At 45.0% G+C, this 22,626-nt stretch overlaps 1 protein-coding gene across 5 annotated transcripts in view; it reads right to left on the bottom strand.

Moving 5' to 3' along the window:
* VPS45 (vacuolar protein sorting 45 homolog) overlaps positions 1-22,227 on the bottom strand; it is a 52,339-nt gene extending 30,112 nt beyond the window's left edge. For all 5 annotated transcript variants that reach the window (XM_067569565.1, XM_067569567.1, XM_067569569.1 and 2 more), the window contains exons 1-13: positions 22,016-22,227; positions 21,205-21,339; positions 19,191-19,251; positions 17,056-17,135; positions 16,458-16,526; positions 14,249-14,386; positions 13,729-13,839; positions 11,129-11,263; positions 10,599-10,712; positions 10,003-10,170; positions 3,075-3,233; positions 1,796-1,903; positions 1,194-1,315 (exon numbers count right to left, since the gene is read on the bottom strand). In XM_067569565.1, coding sequence (XP_067425666.1) covers positions 1,194-1,315; positions 1,796-1,903; positions 3,075-3,233; positions 10,003-10,170; positions 10,599-10,712; positions 11,129-11,263; positions 13,729-13,839; positions 14,249-14,386; positions 16,458-16,526; positions 17,056-17,135; positions 19,191-19,251; positions 21,205-21,339; positions 22,016-22,108 — 1,493 coding nt within the window. In that variant the 5' untranslated portion in view covers positions 22,109-22,227. The remainder of the gene's footprint in view (positions 1-1,193; positions 1,316-1,795; positions 1,904-3,074; positions 3,234-10,002; positions 10,171-10,598; positions 10,713-11,128; positions 11,264-13,728; positions 13,840-14,248; positions 14,387-16,457; positions 16,527-17,055; positions 17,136-19,190; positions 19,252-21,204; positions 21,340-22,015) is intronic.
* Positions 22,228-22,626: the final 399 nt, after the last annotated feature.

The following is a 22,626-nucleotide window of genomic DNA, read 5'->3' as shown; positions in this document are numbered from 1 at the left end:
AATTATTAGTTCGCATTTATTTTCTGACGCAATAAAAATGTGGCAGCTGCTGATAAAAGCTGGCAGCATCCAGCATGTGAAGGGAATAATGATTGTTGTGATACTCTGCATGTAAAGCACCTTCCCCAGAGGATCGCAGAGCCCTTCACAAACATTCAGGAAGCCTCACAGCATCTCTGTGCCAACCCACCATGGGCGCGTCAAAGGGAGTGAACCTAATATATTCAGCACCAGAAGCATAGGTCTCCACCATTGCGGTCAAAGGAGTAACTCTAAGCTGGCAGCAATAGCAGGCTTTTATCCTCTAATCAATTGTTTATTGGAAGCGGCTAAAACACCTCAAACAAGTATATTAGAAAACCAGAAATTCTGATTTACAGATAAGGAAACTAAGGTACAGAGGGGTTAAGTAACTGGTCCAAGCTCATACAAGAAGTCTGTGGAAGAGCTCAGAGTAGAAACTAGGTCTCTTGCTTCCCAGGCCTGTGCCTTAAACATAAGGCCATGCCTCCCTCTCTGAGGCCATTAAATCGTAACCCACACCTGCCTTTAATGACTGCATTGACCATGTATCTGTTCAGCCCTCAAAGAGCCACCAGTCTTTTCCATTTAGGACCATTAGCCAGCTTACTAGCCACATTGCAAAGGCCAGACATTAGGTCAAGCCTCTCAAACATTACGGTGAAGTCTCACAACCACCTTGGGGCAAGGCCAGGCATTATCCTCAATCTACAGGCAGGGAAATCGAGAAAAGTTAAGTGACTTGCCTACGGTTAAACAGCAAACCAGTGGCAGAGCTGGGAAACAGAGACCAAGTTTCAGTTCCCTGCTTTGCCTCCAGACAGCGCTGCTGCTGTGAGGCGGCTGGAAGGAATCAATCTGAGAGAAAGGCTAACACTCTGAAAGCAGAGCTACAGGGAGATTCCATGCATGCAGCTGTCTGAAGGCAAAGGGGAAGATAGAGGGTGAGATTTCCAAAAGCACTCTGCATCTCTGCTGTTATTACTCTTACCATTGACCTCAGAGGGAGCAGAGCCAAGTCAAGACTGAGCGCTGCTGAGTCCCCTCCCACATCAGACAGTTATCATTAAACAAAACATCATGATGTTTCCCGAGCATACTGGACACAGGCATTAACTATCCCTTATTTACCCCAAAGGGGTTCTTCTATCCCCAGCCTGCTCCCTCCATACCTGTCCCGAAGCGTGCTGGGACCCAGGTAGGGGTACTGGCCATCCTTCAGTTTTCCTTTGATGAGCTGATCGAGAGTCTCATGCAGGAAGGGCTGGTGCTGCGTGTACACGTTCTCGACTCCCTGTGATACAGACGGAAAATAATTTTAATTCAGATGCAACAAGGCAGGAAGCTAAGAGAGCAGGCCAGCGAAACCACGATGCAGAAGGAACAGCATCCAACGGACACAGTGATTGTTGGTACAGACTAACCCCCGGCCCTTCCAGCACACCAATACTTGAACTCCTTAAAGCCAGGAAATTCAGAGACAAGGTGCACACTGGTCCCACCCCGCAATCTGAATTCCACCTCCAGAGCTGGCAAGAGCCACTGGAGATTGCTTATTCAAGGGCAGCCCTGGCTGAAACGTACACAAGCTGCAGCATGTGGTGTCCCATGGGATTGCCCTCTTGGCCACCTGTGCACTCCATCTGCCCTTTGCTGGGCTAGGGATGGCTCTATTGAGTGGTGCTGGGATCGCACACCTTGTACTACTGCCACACGGCAGCTCCCTTTCCTTGTCTGTGCTTTGCTAGGGAACACGTGGCAAAGATCTTAATACCTTCAGTCCTTTGAGGAACTGCTTGGTGATGGCCACAGCATCTTTGGGGCTGAAGAGATCGCTGCCCCGGACTCGCTTCCCACCGTATTCCACAACCGCTGACACCAGCTGTCCAGAGAAAGGGGAGACAGGAGCCCAATTAACATGGGGAACTAGTTTCAGGAAAGCGTATGTGGATTTAGTATTGATGAAGGTGCTGGAGCGATACCCAGAGAGACTCCAGCTAGCTCCAAATCGATATACAACATGGAGAGGTGCAGAGCAAGTGTCCCCTGCATGTCGCTGGGAGCACGCAGAGTTGAAGGGTGTTTAATCTCCATGGTCTATTCAAACCGCAACTTCTCCGCTTAATGGGGAGCCACCCCCAAACCAAGCTACGTTCGGTGGTGGGTCCAAGACCAGTAGAAATTACAAACAGAAAATCACAGCAGAGAACTGAACGGGCCCTGGGGATAGAACTACTAAGTGAGTGGAGGGGTTAAGCAAATCCAGCCTACCCACACGTGAGCCCCAGTCATGGATCAGGGCCCCAGGAGCTACTGCAGTACAAAACAAATAATAATAATAGAAACTGGGATTTTGAGTTGGGTTTTAATTGTTCAAAATGAGTGGTTTGCTTTGGGAGTGAAATAAGTCCTTGTGGAGGGAGAACCTGGGTTCCTCTCTTTCCAAGGGCACTGGCAGATCATGCATCCTCCTTCTCAGCCCCTATATAGCTCCAGTCTCACAGAGGCTCTCAAAGCGCTTTGCAGATGTCAACCAAGGCCATTTGGGGGCATTTCAAAAGGCAAAACCAGGACTGTCCTTCATAAATTTCCATCTAGTTATAAGGCCCTCATCACCTCAGCGCCTGATCGCCCTTCTGAGCCAGGGTAAGAGGGAGGGAAAAGGGAGAAGTCAGCAGCGCCCAGAGAGATGGGGACAAATTCCAGAAGCAGAGACGTTCTCCCAGATTATTAACAATCTATTTTATGGTAATGCCCGGAGGTCCTAGTCAAGATGAGGGACCCATTATGCTAGGCGATGTACGACGCGAGCCCCAGGAAGCTCACAACTAACAGAAACTGGAGGAATGGCATACAGACAACATACCATAATAATTCAGACATTAGCTCCCACCCAGGGACAGATCTCCCACTGGTGTAAACTGTCCTGGCTCCACTGACGTCAATGAAGCCATAACAATTTATACCCACTGAGGATCTCCCCACACTTGTGTTTCCCTATCCCCTGCCTATTTAACCCATCCTTCCAGAACAGAGGCAACAGCTGCAGTTACCTTCCGATACTTCTCTGAAACCCCTTTGTTCTTGAGGTCCATCATCAGCCCGGGCAGGCTGTTGCTGCTGTGTCGCTCGTAGTGCAGTGCATAGAGCATCACCAGCCGCGTGGCATCGAGCTCGGTCACCCTGGGATTCTGCAGGAGCCGCCGCACATTCTGAAATGATAGAAAGGGGCCCCCAAAATGTAGCAATCAAGGGTTGGTTTGTTTTTTGCACTGCATTTCTGGAGCAATTGCGTACATCCCGTATCAAACCGCAGCATGCAGGAAGAAGAGGAGGAGAAGGTGAGTCGGCCTTAGAACAGGGGTTCTCAAACTTTTTTTTGGTGGGACCCCCTTTGAAAATATTTCAGGCTGTTACGACACCCCCCCACGCACAAAAGTGATGACCCCCCCATGCCATGCCATCCTTATCATCATGCACAGAGGGTTGACAGCTCACGACCCCCCCCATAATAACCTTGCGACCCCCTGAGGGGTCATGATCTCCAGTTTGAGAACCCCTGCCTTAGACGTACATGATGGCAAGAGAAGAGAGGGATGAAATGAAGTGCAAATGGAAAAACAAAAATTTACTGTCATGTTTCCAATATTATATTCCCATGCAAACCATTGCCTTAGCCACTACGAGGAAATGATGTCATTGCAAACTGAAGGGTTGGTGTCCACCAGGCTGTCTGTCTACAAAGTGCTGGTCTGCCCTACAAAATTAAGTCAGCCTAACTTACATCGGCAGACAGCTACTGCAATAATTACATTGCTTATGCGTGTCTACACTTTGCTCATTGTGTCGGCAGTGCACGTCCTCACCAGGAGTGCAAGCATCGATTGTACTGCCAGTGCGGGGCGTTGGGCGAAGGCTTCTGAAAGCCAATAACAATCGATGTAAGCAACATAGTGTCTACAGTGACGTCGCATCGACCCTGACTCTACCCCACTCACGGAAGTGGAGTTATTAAGTTAGTGTAGCTGGGCAGTTATGTTGGCGGGAGCGAAATTTAAGTGTAGGCACGTCCACAGGCTAAAAAGAAAAGCCGGCCGGTGTCCGCTCCAAAGCACAGAAGAGAAGGAGGCTCTGTCTCTGTGATGGACTAGAGAACATATCACCAACTAAAGGGCAGGACCAGCTACTTTTCCTCAGTGGCATGACCTCCAAGCGTTCTAGCCCTTGCTAAGGCAGGAAGGGATATCAGATTTTTCCTCAGAACGCACAGGAACAGACACAGGCAAAGTGGACACACAAATCCGGTTGAGTGGAATTGTGAATGGGTTCCTGTCTACGGACAGGATTTGCTGTAACTGAATGAGGTGACAGCCACAAAAATGTAGGATGAAATCCTGGCTCCACTGAAGTCAATACGAAACCACCTATTGATTTCAATGGACTTTCACCCACAGCGTGGCTCTGGCAGGGATGTTTGGTTGCAGATTTTTGATCCCCGGCTGAGTGCGCTGTGACAACGTCCATATAAGCGGGAAGCAGACAAAACAGAAAAGCAATTGTCCACAGGAGAAGAGGAGATCTAAAACCTTCCCCTCATCTCTTCTAAGACTCATGTACAATGTCACACTTAATAAGAGAGCAGGAAAGGAATAACCAAAACTCACTGTACTCAGGGAGCCTAGGCACAAGTGAAATTATCCATTGCTGAAATGACATCAGTGGGAGAACAATTCCTTCTTTCTTTGGTGCATTGGCTTATTCTTCATTGTTTCTGTGGCCTTTCCCCTATGCTACCAGTAGGAGACTGTGACAGAGAACAGCCTGTGGCAACGCAACTAAAGAGATACTGATCACAAGCATTTTCATGCTAAAAAATAAAAAAGCCAGCTACATGGTTTGCACATTTTTATTTTTTAGTGGCTCCACAAAGTTCCAGTCACTCACTGGCCGTACCATATTCTATGTTAGCCAACTGGCCACAGCAAACTCCAGGAGGGCTTATGCAATGGAAGTTGTAGCAATACTCTGAAAAGTTTCTCGAGTGTGCAGTTAATAATGCAGCTGCACCATCGCTAGTATCTCAAACCTTCCAGGATTAGCACCAAGGGGTGATTCCCTTAAAGGTGGAAAATTAAGAGGTAAGACACATTTTCATGAGTGGTCCTTGATTCTGAGTGCCACTTAGGGAGGGATTTTCAAAGGGGCCGAGAGCCTGCAGCTCCTGTTGGCTTCCATTGGAACCATTCAGCCCAAGATTCAGCTGGCTCTTTCCATCTGAAGCTGGGCGCCCAACCACCAAACAATCCAAGATTAGAGGCACTTTTTAAAATCTGCTGAGATTTTTTTTTTTTTTTTTGGCAACAGTGTGACACTGTTGACTCATATTTAGCTTGTGATCCACTACAACCCCCAGATCTCTTTCCGTAGTACTCCTTCCTAGGCAGTCATTTCCCATTTTGTATATGTGCAAGTGATTCTTGGTTCCTAAGTGGAGCACTTTGCATTTGGCCTTATTGAATTTCATCCTATTTCAGACCATTTCTCCAGTTTGTCCAGATCATTTTGAATTTTAATCCTATCCTCCAAAGCTCGCAAACCCTCCCAGCTTGGCATCATCCGCAAACTTTATCAGTGTACTCTCTCTGCCATTATCTAAATCTCTGATGAAGATATTGAACAGAACTGGACCCAGAATCAATCCCTGAGGGACCCAACTCGATATGCTCTTCCATAGACTCAGATTATAAGATCAGAAGGGACCATTATGATCATCTAGTTTGACCTCCTGCACAACGCAGGCCACAGAACCTCACCCACCCACTCCTGCAATAAACCCCTAACCTAAGACTGAGTTACTGAAGACCTCAAATAATGATTTAAAGATTTCAAGGTACAGAGAATCCACCGGCAAGTGAGCCATGCTCCATGCTACAGAGGAAGGCGAAAACCCCACAGGGCCTATGCCAATCTGTCCTGGGGGAAAATTCCTTCCTGACCCCAAATATGGCAATCAGCTAAACCCTGAGCATGTGGGCATGACTCACCAGCCAGACACCCAGAAAGAATCCATCTTGACTTTGAATCCAGAAGATATGCACAAGTCTTTGCCAGCACCACATCTCAAAGACATACATTTCTTCTTGCCAGCAGCATTAATTTCCCCATAATCCCTTCATGCTGCCAGCGTGGTATAAATGGATCTTAGTGCAAGTCCTTGTCTACACACACAAACATTATGCCATTTTAATTGTTCCAGTATAGTTAAAACAGTATGTTCCCCTAGTGTGGACCCAGTTATGCCAATATAAAGGTACCAGTATGGCTTATTCTCACATGGGAATGGAAACCGGTCAGCCTTTTATAAGGCACTTTTATACCAGTTAACTACATCCACAGTAAGGGTTGTGCCAGTATAACTATTTTGGAAAAAAACAACTGTACACATTCACACCTCTAACCATAGTTATACTGGTACAAAAACTGTGGGTAGACAAGACAGAGGTGAGAACCAGGCTCTTAATCTCTGTGTGTTTTAGAGCCCCATCAGCACTGCCTAACAAGTTCTTACTCCCATTTCCCCCTGCAGGGGCTGATACAGCTATAAAAGAGGAAGAGGAATTCTGCCTCCTCCATCACTGACTGCATCACCAGCTAATGCTATTTATTTAGTATTTTTGTTAGCATTATGTGGTAGGCGCTTTGCAGAATCTCTGTTACTGCTGATGTGAGAAGCAGAAAGACACCAGCAGGTGCATGTGGTGCTGGCAATGAGAATTCAAACAGTGATTTATAAATGGAGCAAATGTGGTATAGAAACTATGAGACAGCACAAGCAAGGGACTCCAATGTGGTGTTCATAGCAAGTCCCTTTTATGGCTAAGACTGCACATAATGTACATAATAGTACATTATCATCAGGACGGATCAAATGAACACAAATCGACCAGATTCACAGCTCGCACAAATCTGCATAGCTGCACTGACTTCAACTGTACAATGCTGATTTACGCCAGCCAACACAGCTATGCTAGGGTCTGTACAGGCACACCCAAGGATCTGGCCTACAGATGAGAATATTTGGAGTGCTATTATCACCACATAGCCATCCACTTGGAGCACTGAACAACACAGATTAGGAAGAAAAGCATTTCAAGTTCTCTCAAGATGCTCATCATTAACTTAATACTTTACTACAGTGTGACAGCATTTATTACACTAGATAGATTTCACTGAAATGGAAGCTCTTTTTGAAAGTAATATTTTCAGTACATAGAACAGCAGCATTTTAAAAGGATAAATATTGAGTCTGCGATTGCCGTCTTTTTGTGTCACAACAGTTGCCCTCAGCAAAAAAATAGCAGCATTGTTTACAGTCAACAACCTCAATACATCATTGATGTACTGTCAGATTCTGGGTCAGGTCATGGAATTTTATGAGCCATCAAAAGGTCAGAACATCAGTCTACACTCAGCCGTCAAACAAAAGTCCCTTTTCAAGGCTTTCTGAGCCTTTTGCCAAAGAAATCCTTTATTTAAGAAGCTCTACACTGTTAAAAAACAAAAAAAACCCCAAAAACCCCAAACCCAAAATTAGGGCTGGGCTCACAGGCAAATGCTTTTCCCCAAACACAGTCTGATCGCAGATGGATTTCATGTTTTAGATAGTTGATTCTTTTGAATTTCCTAGCTCCAAGGGACAGTTCATTCTTTCAGCAACAAATTCTGAAGTTGGTTAATGCTATTTTACCACTAACGTGTGTAAAAGGAAGAGTGGCAGAGGCACATTAGCGATGTAGCTTTGCTCCATTTAGGTTGCTTTCATATAAATAAAGAGAATTTGGGATGTTACAAAACCTTTTTTTTTTTTTGGTTAACAGTAATCCTAGAAGTGTAGGGCTGGAAGGGGCCTCCAGAGGTCAAGTCCAGGCCCACACTGAGGCAGGACCAAGTTAAACACCTGTCAGGGGTGGTCTAGGTTGTCTAACTTGGTCTTAAAAACCTCAATGACAGGGATTTCGCAGCCTACCTTGGAAGCCTATGCCAGAGCTTAACTAACCGTGGAGTTTTTTCCTAACAATCTAAATTCCTAACCTAAAATCTCCCTCGCTGCAGATTACTTCTTGTCTTGCCTTCAGTGGATTTGGGGAAGAATTGATCACTGTCTTCTTGATAACAGCCCTTAACATATTTGAAGACTTATCAGGTCTTCTTTTTTTAAGACCAAACGTGTCCAGATCTTTAATCTTTCTTCACAGGTCAAGTTTCCTAAACCTTTGATCATTTCTGCTGCTCTCTCCAGGACTCTCTCCAGTTTGTCCATATCCTTCTTAAAGTGTGGCACTCAGAACTGGACACAGTACTCCAGCTGAGACCCCACCAGTACTGGGTAGTGGGATAATTACCTCCTGCAGCTTACGTACTACACTCCTGCTAATATGCCCCAGAATGATATTAACCTTCTCCACAACGGCATCATATTTTTGACTTATCTTCTGATTGTGATTTAGTATAATCCCCAGGTCCTTTTCAGTAGTACTTCCACCTAGCCAGTTATTCCCCATCTGTAGTTGTGCCTTTGATTTCCCCCACTCCCTAAGTGTAGTACTTTGCACTTGTCTTTACTGAATCTCAGACCAATTCTCATATTTGTTAATGAAAAGATGCATAATATTTTTGGTCTTAAGTCATTTCCTTGTGGCTTTGGAAACCCAAATACATAGGCATGGTACTAGTGCAGAAGAATCAATGCAACTGACTACGGCCCTGGTTCTGCAGCGAGCTCTCGGTAGCTAGATACCACAGACCACGTGCAGCCTCACGGAAATCACTGGAGCTCTGCTTGGACAGAGTGTTCCAGCCAACCTGGAGCTCACGATGTCATGGAGGCCTGCAAATCTTACTGTGAAACTGACTAGTTTAATCACCTGGAAAATGTGTGTACGCAGGACTCCAGTCACACAGAGCTTATTGCATGGCCCCAGCCTGCAAACCACAACGTAAAGCCAACCAGGCCAGTTATGTCAAAGTACTGCACACCCCTGCAGTGCTATAGAAATAATCTTGGTTTTACATGTGAAGGCGAGTGAAGTGCAAAATGTAAGCAAACAGCATAAACGAAGAAAACTGTCAGAATCCTTTCTATTATCATCATCATCATCATCTCTGCAGTATTAGTAACCCAGGGAAGGACTGCTACTGACAGCGTCCCTTTTTAATCAACTGTATGGATGGTGCATTCATCAGATGACTAATTTTAAGTCATGGCAACTGACAGTTCTCTCACCACCTGCTTTATGTGAACACAGCAAATTATACATGCCTAGCGCACACTAGAACCTCAGCACTCAGCTCAGAAGGAACTCAGAAGCGACCCTCAAGTACTGAGAGACAACATTCTTGCCTCTAGGCTAGTAAATCTGATGTGGGATTCTCACTCCAAAAATATCCACCCCCAATAAGGACATGTAGGCATAGCTGCCGCAAAGGCTAATAGGAATAGTTGTAGTTCTAGCAAAATCAACCCAGCCCCCTCCAGCAAATCAACCGTACAGGCTTCTGTAAGCACCAAAGGTCCCACCAAAGGGTCGCTCAAATTTCAACCGGCCGATGGCTGCACTGGCAACTTGCCATGAGAAAATGGGCTGCATATAATGAACAGGCAGGCTAAGGATAGTTGTATTCCAGGGTCCTACTCTCCAGGCATTATTCAGATGCCCCCCAAATATAGCAACAGAACATATTCAGCTGATTGTGGCTTGCAACCTGTGACAACTATTTGTGTTAGTTATCATTACTCAGAATTCATTCCTGAATGACATGGGTGGCAGTGGAGAAGCTCGTGCTACCATCTAAGGTCCCAGCCCCGTAGACTCCACGTGCACAGCTCCCACTGACATTAGCACAAGTTCCACAAGCAGAGGGCTGCAGGATCAACCCAGCTGGAATCAGATCAAGGAGGTTTGGCTTCTGGCCACTGGGTACCTGGTGAGCAGTGGAGTGGTCATTCTGGCAGGCCAGTTCCTGCTCAACCTCCGACACTTCCAGCAGATTCCGCTCGCCGACCAGCCTGGAGAGCTCGCCCACCACAGTCACATGTTTCGATACGGTGCCTGACATCTTCTTGAACTGCGGGTAGTTCTCCACAAATGCCTGCAACGGGGAAGCCGAAACTCAAAACCTCTCGAAAATAGGGAGCAGAATGTAACCAGGACTTCCAGAAGGTACCTCTTAACTTGCACCTGTTTTACATCAGTGCATTTCCCACTGGCTTCCTGACGTACACCAGCACTGCAGGGCAGGTTCTCCGTCACCCCAGCGCGCAGGCGCAGAGTACTGTCGTAGTTATTTGTACTGCAGTAGCACCTAGGAGCCCTAGTCCTGCACCAGGATCCCACTGGGCAAGGACTGTACAAACAGCCCAAAGACACGGTTTCCACCCCAAGGAGCCTACATGCCACAGAAGAGTGAGTTACCGGTATCAGGGCACAAAGCATGGATGTAATAAACGCTCTGGATTTGCAACTGCCTGCAGTGGATTGTTTCTAACATGCCTTGCCGACCATGTACATCCTCTTTACCTTCATGTCAGCTATGGACTCCAGCTTCTGCTGCTCCTTAGGTTTCCTCCGCTGGAAATCCTCCATTAGGTTCTTGATATTGCTGCCGATCTCTGCGAAGTTCAGGTACATGTTCTGTGCATGACAAACATAGGGCGATAGGAGGGAAGGCTGCTCCGAGGACAGCTGGTCACTGTTTGGAGATCACTGCCCCCTGCTCCCAAAGCTCTCTGAGGGTCTATTGCATACTCCCACGCTCTGCTCTGAGGGTGAGCGGCGAGCTCTGGGATACAAAATGGTTATATTTAGGCAATATAAATTAACACTAAAGCCCACCTGGGACACTGCTTGCTTATATATATTAATTTACCTGGCATGTAGGTAAATATCATCATCCCATTATACAAGTGGGGGAAACTGAGGCACAGAGAGAGGATGCATCCTGCCCAAGGTCACACAGCAACTTGGTGGTAGAATCAGGAATAGAACCCAGTCCCCAGCTTAGACTGCCTGGAAGCTCTCCCTCCCTATCCCATTGCACAGGTACCTACGTTGGCATAAAATTCATCATTCTCAGCAGACAGAACCACCTCTTTGAGATCCTTGCTGATTCCAGGCACTCGAGAGAGATCGATTCGGTTGTTGTTAATCCCCAGCAGCTCATGGACCATAGCCTGGTATGTCCACTAAGGAGGACGGAGGAAAAAGGAGAGAAATATTTGACTTAAATCATAACCGATTTAAATCAATGCTGAAAAACGTATGTACACCCCTTTTACACACCTCTGGCAGCATATAAGGGCAAGCCTACGTTGCAGTCGGGAGTGCGACTGTTAGCTTGTGTAGATGTACCCGTGCTAGCTGCACTCTAGCCAGCTTGCTAAAATAGCAGCAAGGATGCTGTGGCGTGCGCTTCAGCACAAGTGACTATGTATCCAGGGAGGCAGGCTTCTGCAGCTATGCTGAGGCCTGTCCCACAGCACCCTCACTGCTATTTTTAGCGATCTAGCTAGAGTAGAGCGAGCATGGGAACATTTACATGAGCTGCCATGCACACCCTCAACTGCAAAGTAGATGGACCCAAAGAGGACTCTTAAAGAGGGTCTGAATTAGGTTGCACCTACTTTAAAACACTTTTGCACTGCCATAGACTTTAGTGTAAATGAGAAACAAGACTAACATTTAAAAAAAAAAAAAAAAAAAAAGACAATATTCCCGATTCCCTACATCTTGTAAAATGGAAATATTCCAAGCCAACTGTCAGCATCTTATAACAGATATGACATTTATTATTTCTAATAAATTAGAACTTTGGAACCCCAGTCAAGGATCAGGGCCCCATTGTACAGAGAGACAGCAAAGAACACATTCGCTCCAGACAGCTTGTTGGTTTTGTATTCAAAAGTGACCAATGTACTTCAAAGTAAAGACACCAAAAAGTGAGCTTGGGCAAAGCCCATTAAAACCCATTTGTTTGTCATCATTAGCTTCTCTGCCTGTGAACAGGAGTATATTTTTGGCTGCAGAGATGCTGCTGTTACAAGCTGTACTGTTTCCTGCACGCTCTTCTGCTTCTTATGCAGTAGGAGGAGTGTGTGTTTTTAGAGATCAGTGCATTACTATATTTATCCTGAGAAGCCTAATGTTATCTGAAGAGAAGTATGTGAACTGATCAAAGCACTGACATGTTTGTCACTCCATTTACATTCATCTGAAGTTCTGCCCTGGGTTTGAAGAAGTCTCTGTACACAAGTAATGTTCTCCTGGGACCTATCCTGCCTGCAGTCTTTAGCCCTACAAACCAGGACTCTGTTGGGCTTCTGACACTGCCAGATCACACTGGTCAATGAGTCAGAAGGGCCCAAGGCAGTAGAGAAATTCCTTCCCTACCTTTTGATCTGAGGTCAGATCAAGTCACCCCAGAAGCACATTTAGCATCTAGTGGTGTGGAGGGAAGCTATCTACGGACTGAATGAGCACAGGAATGGGTCTAGAGAGACCTTCTTTAGAATTCATCTCTGCTAAAGAGGGACCAGGTAACTCCCAATTTGTACTGGGGAAGAGACCTTAGTCACATTCCATAACTAGCGCATGTCCCAGGGTTTAGACACAGAGTCCCATCTACACTACAAACTGGAACAGCATAAGTGGGTCAAAGAGGAGCCAAGTTGTAACCAGATCTCCTGACACAGTTGTACTTGCAGCATAGACGGGGCCTTAGCAGTAAAAGGGGAGGTCAGTCTCCATGGCCCGCTCAGTCCTCGGCCTCTCTGCTGAAGTTGCCAGTTGTGATGGTGGTTTTCATGGCTGGGGCACTAGCCCATTGAACTGGGCTGAGACTCACTGAAGTCATTTCACACAGGCTGAAGAAGCTAAAGGCTACTGCCACCATTGATCTGTGCTGGATTTAAATCAGTGCCCACCTAGGGAACAGAGGCTCCTTTCCCAACCCACTGAACAATCAATCCAGTCACCTAAGCAAACTCTCCCAGCCAGAAGAAGCAGAAGCCCTGGATGAAAACGGAAGAGCTGTTTCAGCTCCTAGCAGCATGTCTCACCATCAATACAGACAGCCTGGCTGCCTTGTGAGAAAGCACTGCTGCAGCAACAGCCATTACCTAAGCATCAGGCTGACTGGCGCCCAAAAACATTCCGAACAAAATCTAAAGGAGACAAATAACGGGCTGTTCAATGCCCAAGTCTGCAGCACAGCCCCAGCACTGCTAGAAAAAACCACAAACAGCCACCCAATAAGTGCCGGCGCTCATCCAGAACGCAGCAGACAGAACATGCCGATGCCCGGTCATTTGATAGATGTGCTGCCAAGTATGTCCTACAAATAATCAGTTAAAAAGGACACTGCTCGAAGTTTAGGCCCTGCATTTAAAGCATGTTTTACAATACGCAAATGGCCAATTGGATCTGCCACTGAAGCACTGTGGAGGGTGCAAGGCAACTCTGAAAAGCAGGCCATAGATGGCGAGAATTTAAGAAAGATCTGTTCTTTACTTTTTAATGTAAACCTTTTCCCTGGAGTGCTGTGAACTCAAACCCGGGGATTCTGGGCTAGTGCGAGAGAACCATAGGCCCTTCAGTATCCCATGTTCCTGTCCCCTCCCATCCCTTCCAGCTAAGCAAAAGGCACTTTCACCTGGTTCAGAAGTGGGGTGATAGCATCATCAGACCGGTCCAGAATAAGTAGTAACGGAGGAACTTCAGTGCGCCGGAAATCAAACAGCTCGTATTCTTTAGTAATCACTTGCTGTAGGGACAGGAAGAGAAGTCAGTCATAACTGCAGAGGGGAAGAATTCCCTGCAGCCTTGGTGCTAGTGAGTGGGAAGCAAATAGAGAGTGCAACAGAGTGCGCTGTTATAATGCGCTGTTATAGAGTGCTAATGTAATACTTTGCATTTTCTGAAAAAGCTTGACAAAAATCTATCTGTTAAGCCCCACAATACCCCTATCAGTTAGGGAAAAAGCATTCTGCCTGTTCCACAGACGGGGAAACTGAGGCACAGGAAAGGGAAGTGACTTGCCCAAGGTCATGCAGCAGATCAGTGACACAGCCAGGAATCTCAAAGAAGAACAGGCCCCAAAAGAATAGTTTTCTCCTCTTAAATGCTGCTGATTTGTGACAGGAAGTTCAAGTAGGTTGCCAAGCAATGCATACCTTGACACATTCAGCGAGCCTCTTAGCAGGATCAGAGGAGAGCTGGTAACGAATCATGGGGCACTTCTTCAGAGACAGAAGCAAAGCAGTCAGTCCTTGGGCTGTTCTGGAGAGCTGGGCCAGATCCCAGCTGCGACCCTGAAAATGAAGAATACACCCATAAGGAAACCCCGGTACAGCACTGCACACCTCTTCTGGTTAACTAGAGAGAAATGCAGCTTTAGCTGAAATCACACACACAAGGAGGTTCTCCAGGCCTAATACAGAAGGAAAAGGAACAGCAATAGGGGAGAAAGGACATTTTCTTTGCATTCACCTCAACAAAAGCAAATTGTGGGCCTCCACAATGCCAGTTAAGGGCACTGTCAGAATAAAATAGTTTGTTTAATTACATTGCTCCTGCCTCTGCTCAGGGGTAAGTGTGTTGGACCAGATGGCCTCCTGAGATCCCTTCCAACCATACATTTCTATGATTCTTCACTTGTTTTGATAAGTACAGCACAGATAAAACCCAGAGAGTATTAACAATCTAGGCCATGATCCCACAGACTTGTGCACATGCTGAGGCTCAGGTCTCATTGACAAGTCTCTTCATGGTAGTCAAGTTAAGCATGTGCGTTAAGTGTTTGCAGGATCAGGGCCCTAAGTTTACTTTGTTCACCCCGCTCGGTCCTGGAGAGAGAATCAGGTGTAGCAATTTCACTTTCCGTCTCTAGACATTTTTCCTTTATTCTCATGCCCTAGCACAACGGCTGGTGCATTTGGCTTCTTCACACCATGGAGGATGTTTACTTTTGTTTTTGTTTTTTAAATGGCTTCTCTGTTTAATTTAAAACAAAAAAAACATGCAGAAGATATTTTGATCTGTATTTGGTTATCTATTTCCTAGAAAATTCTAGTTTTGGCTCTGAACTACTTGCAATGTCCCTTGAAATGAGCTCCTTTACTACTGACAACACACAGGTGAGACTTTTCCCAAATGCATTTCATTTGAATGAAACATAAGCTTAAAGCTAGCACAGTGCTGAGGAATAAAGAGCAGTTTTTAACAATACTGTGAAATCAATAGAGGCCTGATCCTGTGATCACTGAAGTCAGTGAAAGTTTTGCCATCATCTTCAATTGGAAAAGTTCATTCTTTAGATGAGCAGAGCTAATAACAAAAAAAAAAAAAAAAAGAGACCACTTGCTTTTGATTCATGGCTACTGCATCAGGAAAGTGGGAACATGACCACCATTTGCCAAAGCAGCTACTAATTTTGGGGGTCACATCTTGAGGCCTGATTTTCAGAGGTGCTGAGTGATCTAAACTGCAGTTAAAATCAAAGGGAGCCAAGGGTGCTGATACCTCAGGATGAAGGGGTCTCAAATTGAGTGTCCAAAACCTGATACACACATAAATTAGTGGACACTTTTCAAAGCTATCTAGTCATACATACAGTCCCCTTCAACTAGAATCCAGAGCTTACTTTCAAAAGCCGAGCAGTCGCATTCTTAGATATTTACTGGACACAGCAAAAAAAAAAAAAAAGTATTTAGGTTTAACTAATTTGGATCTTTTGATGTATGTTATTTCAATGGCCACACAGGCCTCAACACTGGAGTCGTTACTCATGTAAAACTTCTGTTGATTTCAAGGGGAGTTCTTTCTGGGTGAAGACTGCTGGAGGAACATAGGAACTGCCAGACTGAAGGTCCATCTTGCCCAATGTCCTGTCTATGGCAGTGGCCAGCACCTGCTGATTTAGAGGAAGATGCAAGAAACTCACATTAGGGATCATCCTGATCTCTACTGGCTTAAACCCTGAAGTGTGACGTTTAATAAGCATGAAGACCTTAGTATTTCCTCTTTTTCAGGTTCCTTGCCTTTTCCAGGAGATGCCCTAGAAGGTTTATAAATAGCCCTACATGCATCTTCACAATGGAACTTCATTCCTACTGCTTGATCTTTGCCTTATGGAATGGCTACATTTAACACTAACAGGGAGTGCAGTCTACATAGCACTTCCAATCCGTCGCCGTTCATTTACTGAAAAAGTGATCAGCTCCACTGTACGGGTTGCAAATTATAACATCCTCATTTCCCAGCTGGGCAACTGATCAGGATATCCAGTTAGTTGTGACCACGTTCTCGTGTCCTTCAATCCCAGCTATCAGCCAAAATGAGACCCTGGAGGAGCATTAGCCAAAGCCTGAGCCTTTTCCATACCTGGCAGCAGCCCAGGAGGTTGAGAGAAAACACATGTGGATTCACAGCAATATAATCTCCATAGAACTCCTGCCAAGGAACACAAGTACATACAGTCAGCAGCATCACACCAACACTTTTGCGTCTTACCTCAGCAGATGTTTTAACACCAGCTATTTAGCCCAAAAACATGAACACAGGGACACATCCTTAAAGTCATAAGTGATTCACAACCCATTGACTCTCTACGCCTCCCCACAACTGTTAGTTCCTAGCTCTAATGGCATTTCCTGATATATGGCTTTTACTCAAAGCTTTTGTATGCCTCTCACCACCACTGCAGGAGACACGTACCAACCCTGCTATGGCAGAGGAGCTTGGAAACAGAAGCTCTGGCAGCTCGGGGGAAGGGGCAGATTATTTGTAGACAGCGTATAAAACGCTTTACTTCTGGTCCTAAATTGTTGTATAATGTTGTTGTGCATGGGCTGTTCAAGAGCTGCTGAGGTCAGTCCTCAGAGGTGACTGAAGTGACAGCTGTACATAGCCTGCCGATCAGTTTTGAAAGTACTTTGGGACGAAGAGAGCCATGAAAAATATTAGATAATATTACACGTACCTGAACTTCTGCCACAACTTCCTGTTCATCAGCCTCAGCCAGTGACTTAACATCACTCTTACTGATCACGTTACTAAAATCTGAAAGGAGACATGCAAGACACAGCAGGTCAATAATGGCTGGAGTCAGAAGGTAATTTGTAATACACAAAGGAGTTACAGAACAAAAAATAATCAAGAGTCTTTCAGTTGGAAAGATTAGGGACCAGATTATAGCAGGGATGGATTTGACCCTAGATCTGTATTTATTATGATTATTAATACAGTCTAGATAATTATTGTAACCCAATTTCCCCCCCATCAATATCACATGTTGGACTTTAGTAATGATTCAAGGTGCTCTGTGGATGACCAGGGAGACTGAAAATTCTCTGTGTTTAGCCACAGAGCAGCTACAGCACAGGCAGTGGGACAAGAATTTTCCCTCTTATGCTGCTCCTGATCTAACATGTGCCCAACTAGGACACTTTGAACTACAGCAGCAGCAAGTCCATGATTTACTCAATAAATTAATAGCAGCGTCTCCTTGCATTGTGTTTGTACAGACCCGGCACAATGAGGGCTCAATCTCAGCTGGGGCATCTAGGCATCATTGTGTTCATTTATTTCTAATTTGTATTAAGCCACCACTACTTTTTATAAAGTGGTATTTTTTCCACTTAGACATGTGATTTTGCTCCTGCTTCATTGTGTTTGTACAGATCGACAATGACATCTAGTGGTTGGTTGAGTTCATTCCCCTGAATTGCACAAGGCAGAAAGGTATCCAACCCTTTTTTCTCTTTCTAGAGGACTGAATTTAAACCTGACACTAAGTGTGACTAAATCACGAAATTTTCAGAACTACACAGCATGAACACAATACTTGAGAAACACCAGGCAGGGGCAGCGATCAGTGAAAGGTGCAGTCTAGGAGTTCTAGGAGTCCCATGGACCAATACATTCCACTAAATTCTGACGTGGGCTCTGACATTATTTCGCTTTGGATTTGGGCCATTCTCAGCCCCTCTACCTCAGTTTCCCTATCTGTAATACAGGGGTGGGAATAGTCTACTTTGCCCCCCTGGGAGGTTTAATTCATGTCTCTAAAGTGTTGTGAAGATATAAAGCCCTAGAAGGGTTACCACTGGCCATGGAATATGCCACTAAGTGAGGTCAGCGTCCATGTTTTCCCTCAATCCTAGGACAGCCGGGTTGGTGGGGACAGGGAAGAGAAATGCAGAGGAGGACAACAGAATCTCTCAATTTTGCAAGAGGCTGCTCTGCATAGCTTATGAGAATTGCTGATGTGGAGGCAGAGGCAGCTGAGGGAGAGAGCTGGTTGTAAGATTGTGATACTGGGAATCACGATCCCTGGATGCTGTTTCTGAACATGATACTCACTTCTTGTGTGACTGTCAAGTAAGTTGATTTACCTTTCTGTGCCTCAATTCTCCCACTGGAGAAAAAGAGCAACCCACTCCCCAATTGCTTTGAGATCCTTGAATGAAAGAACTTAAAAATGCATTGTCCTTCAAAGTGTCTTTGATGGGCTTGAAGTACAGCCTGGAAGGACAAGCAGCCCAGCATGAGGTTTCACTGGGGGGGAAAGGAGGGGAAGGGAGGAGGCCGGGGGGCAGGGCGGCATATTGCAAGAACTCAAGCTTGAACAGAGGCTACTGGGATGTAGGAAGGAATCATCATCTAAGGGCTTGTCTCTATGTAATGCTTTAATTATATTGGTTTGAAATTAGTATAGTTAAAGTGATACAACCCCATACTGTGGACACAGTTATAGTGGTATAAAGATGCACATACCAGCATAGCTTATTCCTGTAAATTTTGGGAAATATGCTAACTCTTTATAAAGCCCCTTTATGGTATAACTGTATCTATAGTAAGGGTTGTACAGATTTGACTATTTCCATAAAGTGAAAATAAAAACAAAATAAAAAGACCCACACCAAAAGAGTTAAATCAATACAAAATCTGTATGGAGCTCAGGCCTTCCTGGGGTGAGACCGAGGAACAGCAGGCTGCTGAACGAGTACAGAAACAATGATTTTAATAATGCTTCATGTTTAGATGAAAATATTTGCATCATATCAGAGTCTGGCTAGAACGTTTGAAATACCTGGTGAGCCAGGACATACTTACAAATATAATAGATGCTGTACTTTGGCCTCCGCAGCTCCTGAATGAGGTATTCCACATTCTCCTGGATAAAAGCAAAATCCAGATGGAGAAGAATCAGAAAATACCCCAGTAATTCTGCAATAGGTGATTAGACTAATTAACTCTTCTGAGCGGGTGGCACTTTGGGCCTGCCTGTGCAAGTCACTATGCTCTCGGTAAAGTCCCTGGAGGCTGGAATTCTGTGGCACCACCTTTCCAGAAGCACTGAACACTGGAGCCGGGTGGAAAACGGTTTTCCTATCCTCTGAATATTTTCAAGATAGAGACTTTTTCCCCTCCCGAATCAGGAGGGAAGCCAAAATCTCAAGAATTTTCCCACACTGAGATTCCAGGGGGAAAAAATTCAGTTTGGGGCAATTGAAATGGACTTCAACTCCCTCCCCCCCACACACAATAGTTAGCTTACACTTTTAAATGGAGGCATTTCAAACTGAAATTTTTCACTTAAAAAAATAAATAAATAACTAAACATTTCAACAATTTCTAAACAAAAAAATTGCAAGTAAGAGAATTAATCAAAACTGACCCTTCCCTGCTAGTGGTTTTGATTTTCACAAACTGGTATTTTCAGACCAAAAAAAAGTTTGAAAAATTCCCAACCAGCTCTTCTCAGCACCTTGCATGCTCTATAGACTTGATTTTCAAAGGAGTTCAGGGCCAGATTTCCACATGCTCAGTGCTCACAACTGGAACCAATTTTTCAGCTCTCATTTAGGCACCTAAAGCAGGGTCAGATTCTCCTGAGTGCTCAACAGCTCCCAGGGACATAGTTACGAGCAGATTTTCAAGAGTTCAGCCCCCAACATGCAGCTGATGTGCTGAGCTCATCTGAAAATCTGGTCACTTATTTGGGGCATAATTGGGGGCTGGGCTCTTTAAGACTGTGCTCTTTTCAATGTTCTGGCCTACATTTGTGCTAAGCAGCATTAATAAGAAAGAAAAATTAAGCCATGAGGCAGATGTCTATCTCTCTCTGGGAATTAGACATGGGAAAAGCCTATTGGATTGTTGAACCCATCCTGAAAGTTCAGCAGACAGATGCCCAGCTCCTATAGTGAGCATTATAGACACAGATTATAGTGAGTATTATAGACTAAATAAAAGTGCCATTTTTCATAGTGCGTCATGTCCCACAGAATTCTATGTTTCACAGTACTCCAGTGATGCCAGCTCTCACGAGCCTATCCTGCATTCTTCTTAAAGTCCCAGCTCCTCGAGTCCTGTGACTACATGAAAATTCAGATGTAATTAAGAAAAGAAAAAGAAGGAAAGAGTTACTTTCCAGGCCTGTGGTTGAAGAGAACAAGTTGAAAACACGAACCTTAAAGGTTCTAAAATCAGACCTAAAATGTATTTTTTTAAAATCTCATGGTTTTTTTGAGCCTGACTCGTGATTTTTCAATATTTGGAGTTAGCAATACTACTTCAAATCCAAACTGGAGCAGGGTTTGTTCCTTCAACTTAGACAAAAGGCTGAGCATGCTTTGTAAGAAGTTACAGGGAATTCTTGGTGGGTTTCATTATCTAATTAATTTCACGAATGAAAGAATTTTCACCTTTGCAAAACTATAAGGAAATGTAAAATGTACCTGCCCAGGTACAAAATCCACTTGCCCACATTTTATAATGGGGCCATGTGGGGGTGGGGGGGAAGAAAGGGAGGGTTAAAGGTTTTTTGGGTTTTTTTTGTTTTTTTTTTTTAAATTACTCACTCCAGCTGAGTGGACAAGGTGAAGTCTGTATGGCTATCGAACTAAGGCACTGATCCTGAAACACAAACTTGGACTTAGTTTTATATACATTAGTCACCCCGATGAATTCATTGGGACTGCTCAGAAGCATAAAGCTAAGCATATGGGAAAGTATTTGCAGGATCAGAGCCTTAGATACTAGTATCATCTGCTCATCTTGTACACAGGACCTGGGCAAAGCACACGCCAGTGCAGACAGCAGTTGCTCTTACAAAGTACCTTACCTTTGTTGGTCGCAGAAAACAGATTGCTTTCAAGTGTTTCATAGTCTCTCTGTTCAAAGAATCAATGCGCTCAAAGAGGTAAACTTCCTTCTGAAGGATTTCTGACTGCGTATACACCATGCTCACAATACTGGTCTGCAGAGAGAAAGGAGAAGACAAGTTCTCTCCACTTGCTGGGGCAGGCTCATGAGATACTCAATGAGACAAGGGAGAGTTGACTAATGGTTAGTGCACAGGACTGGGAGTTGGGATTCTTGGGTTTGGTTCCTCCTGGCTCTGCCGCTGATTTGCTGTGTGATCCAGGATAGATCATTTCACCTCTTGTACCTCACTTTCCCTGGATAGTTCATTTCAATTTTAGATTGCTACATAGATGTGCAGCAGCCCTCAGTGCAATGGGCTAACACTGCAAAGCATAGGTGTGGCAGAAAATGTACTGGTGTTTGAGAGCAGCCATCTCACACAAATCCTTGTTACCCTTTTCTCCAACCTGATCCTCATCCCACTAGAAACCCCCGGGAGCAAACTGCTTAGGAAGGGACACTAAGTTTGCAAATTATTAGAGCCAAGATGAGAAAAGGAGGGTATGGGAAGCCATAAGCTCCCCCCTACTCCCCAGGGAGGGCACACACAAGAAGCGGCAAAGAGCTATTTATCTTCCTATAAATCTACACCAACACAAGAGGAAGATCACGGTCTGTAATCAGAGTGGAAGCCAATGTTACCTCCAATAGCTCATGAGAGGCAGAGGCAGAGGCAGAGGAGTATTTAATACCATTGTAAATACAGAAGCCATAGGGGCCTAACTCACCGTTTCTTTATCCATGAGGAGGACCTTCATTCCAGGCCCGCTGTCTTCAATCATCTTGGAGACGTACTGCTTTACTGCAAAGACCACATTCATTTTTGCAGGTGATTGATTTCCCCTTCCCTGTCCTTTCTGCACTGGGTAGGCTAACAAACAACCAACTCCTTCCTTTCTTTCTCTAGTGCAGCTAGCTGCTTCCTTCCTTGTTTCGTCCTACTGCAGCCCTGGGAGTTGTAGTTCAAGAGCAGGAGAAATGTACAGCCAAATAACATCCATTCTCTTTCGCAGGAAGGGATTTCAACTACAACTCCCAGCATCCTCAGCATAAATGCATTTAATTTCCTGCAGCGTGGGTGTGTTTTCAATGTACTTTACACTGTGGAACTGTCAAGTCTTTCTCGTGTGGAAGGGGAAGACACCACACTGGGGATTCATTTTGGAACAATTCTTAAAGGACCACCCTCTTGCAATAAAACATTTTACTGCATGATTCCTTGAGATGCAGAAAATCTCCCCCAATTATATTATTGCTTGACACCTAGCATCATCACTCTGTAGATTAGAGGAGACATCTTTTCTTTTTGCCCTTGAAGATCATGAGCATCTTCAGAATC

The sequence above is a fragment of the Emydura macquarii genome, unplaced genomic scaffold (genome assembly GCF_026122565.2).
Source record: "Emydura macquarii macquarii isolate MOO-44397 ecotype Brisbane River unplaced genomic scaffold, CSIRO-AGI_Emac_v2 contig_2924, whole genome shotgun sequence".
Lineage (NCBI taxonomy): Eukaryota > Metazoa > Chordata > Testudines > Chelidae > Emydura > Emydura macquarii.
Note: the sequence above shows the minus strand (reverse complement) of the source record. Positions and strands in the feature narration are given on the sequence as shown.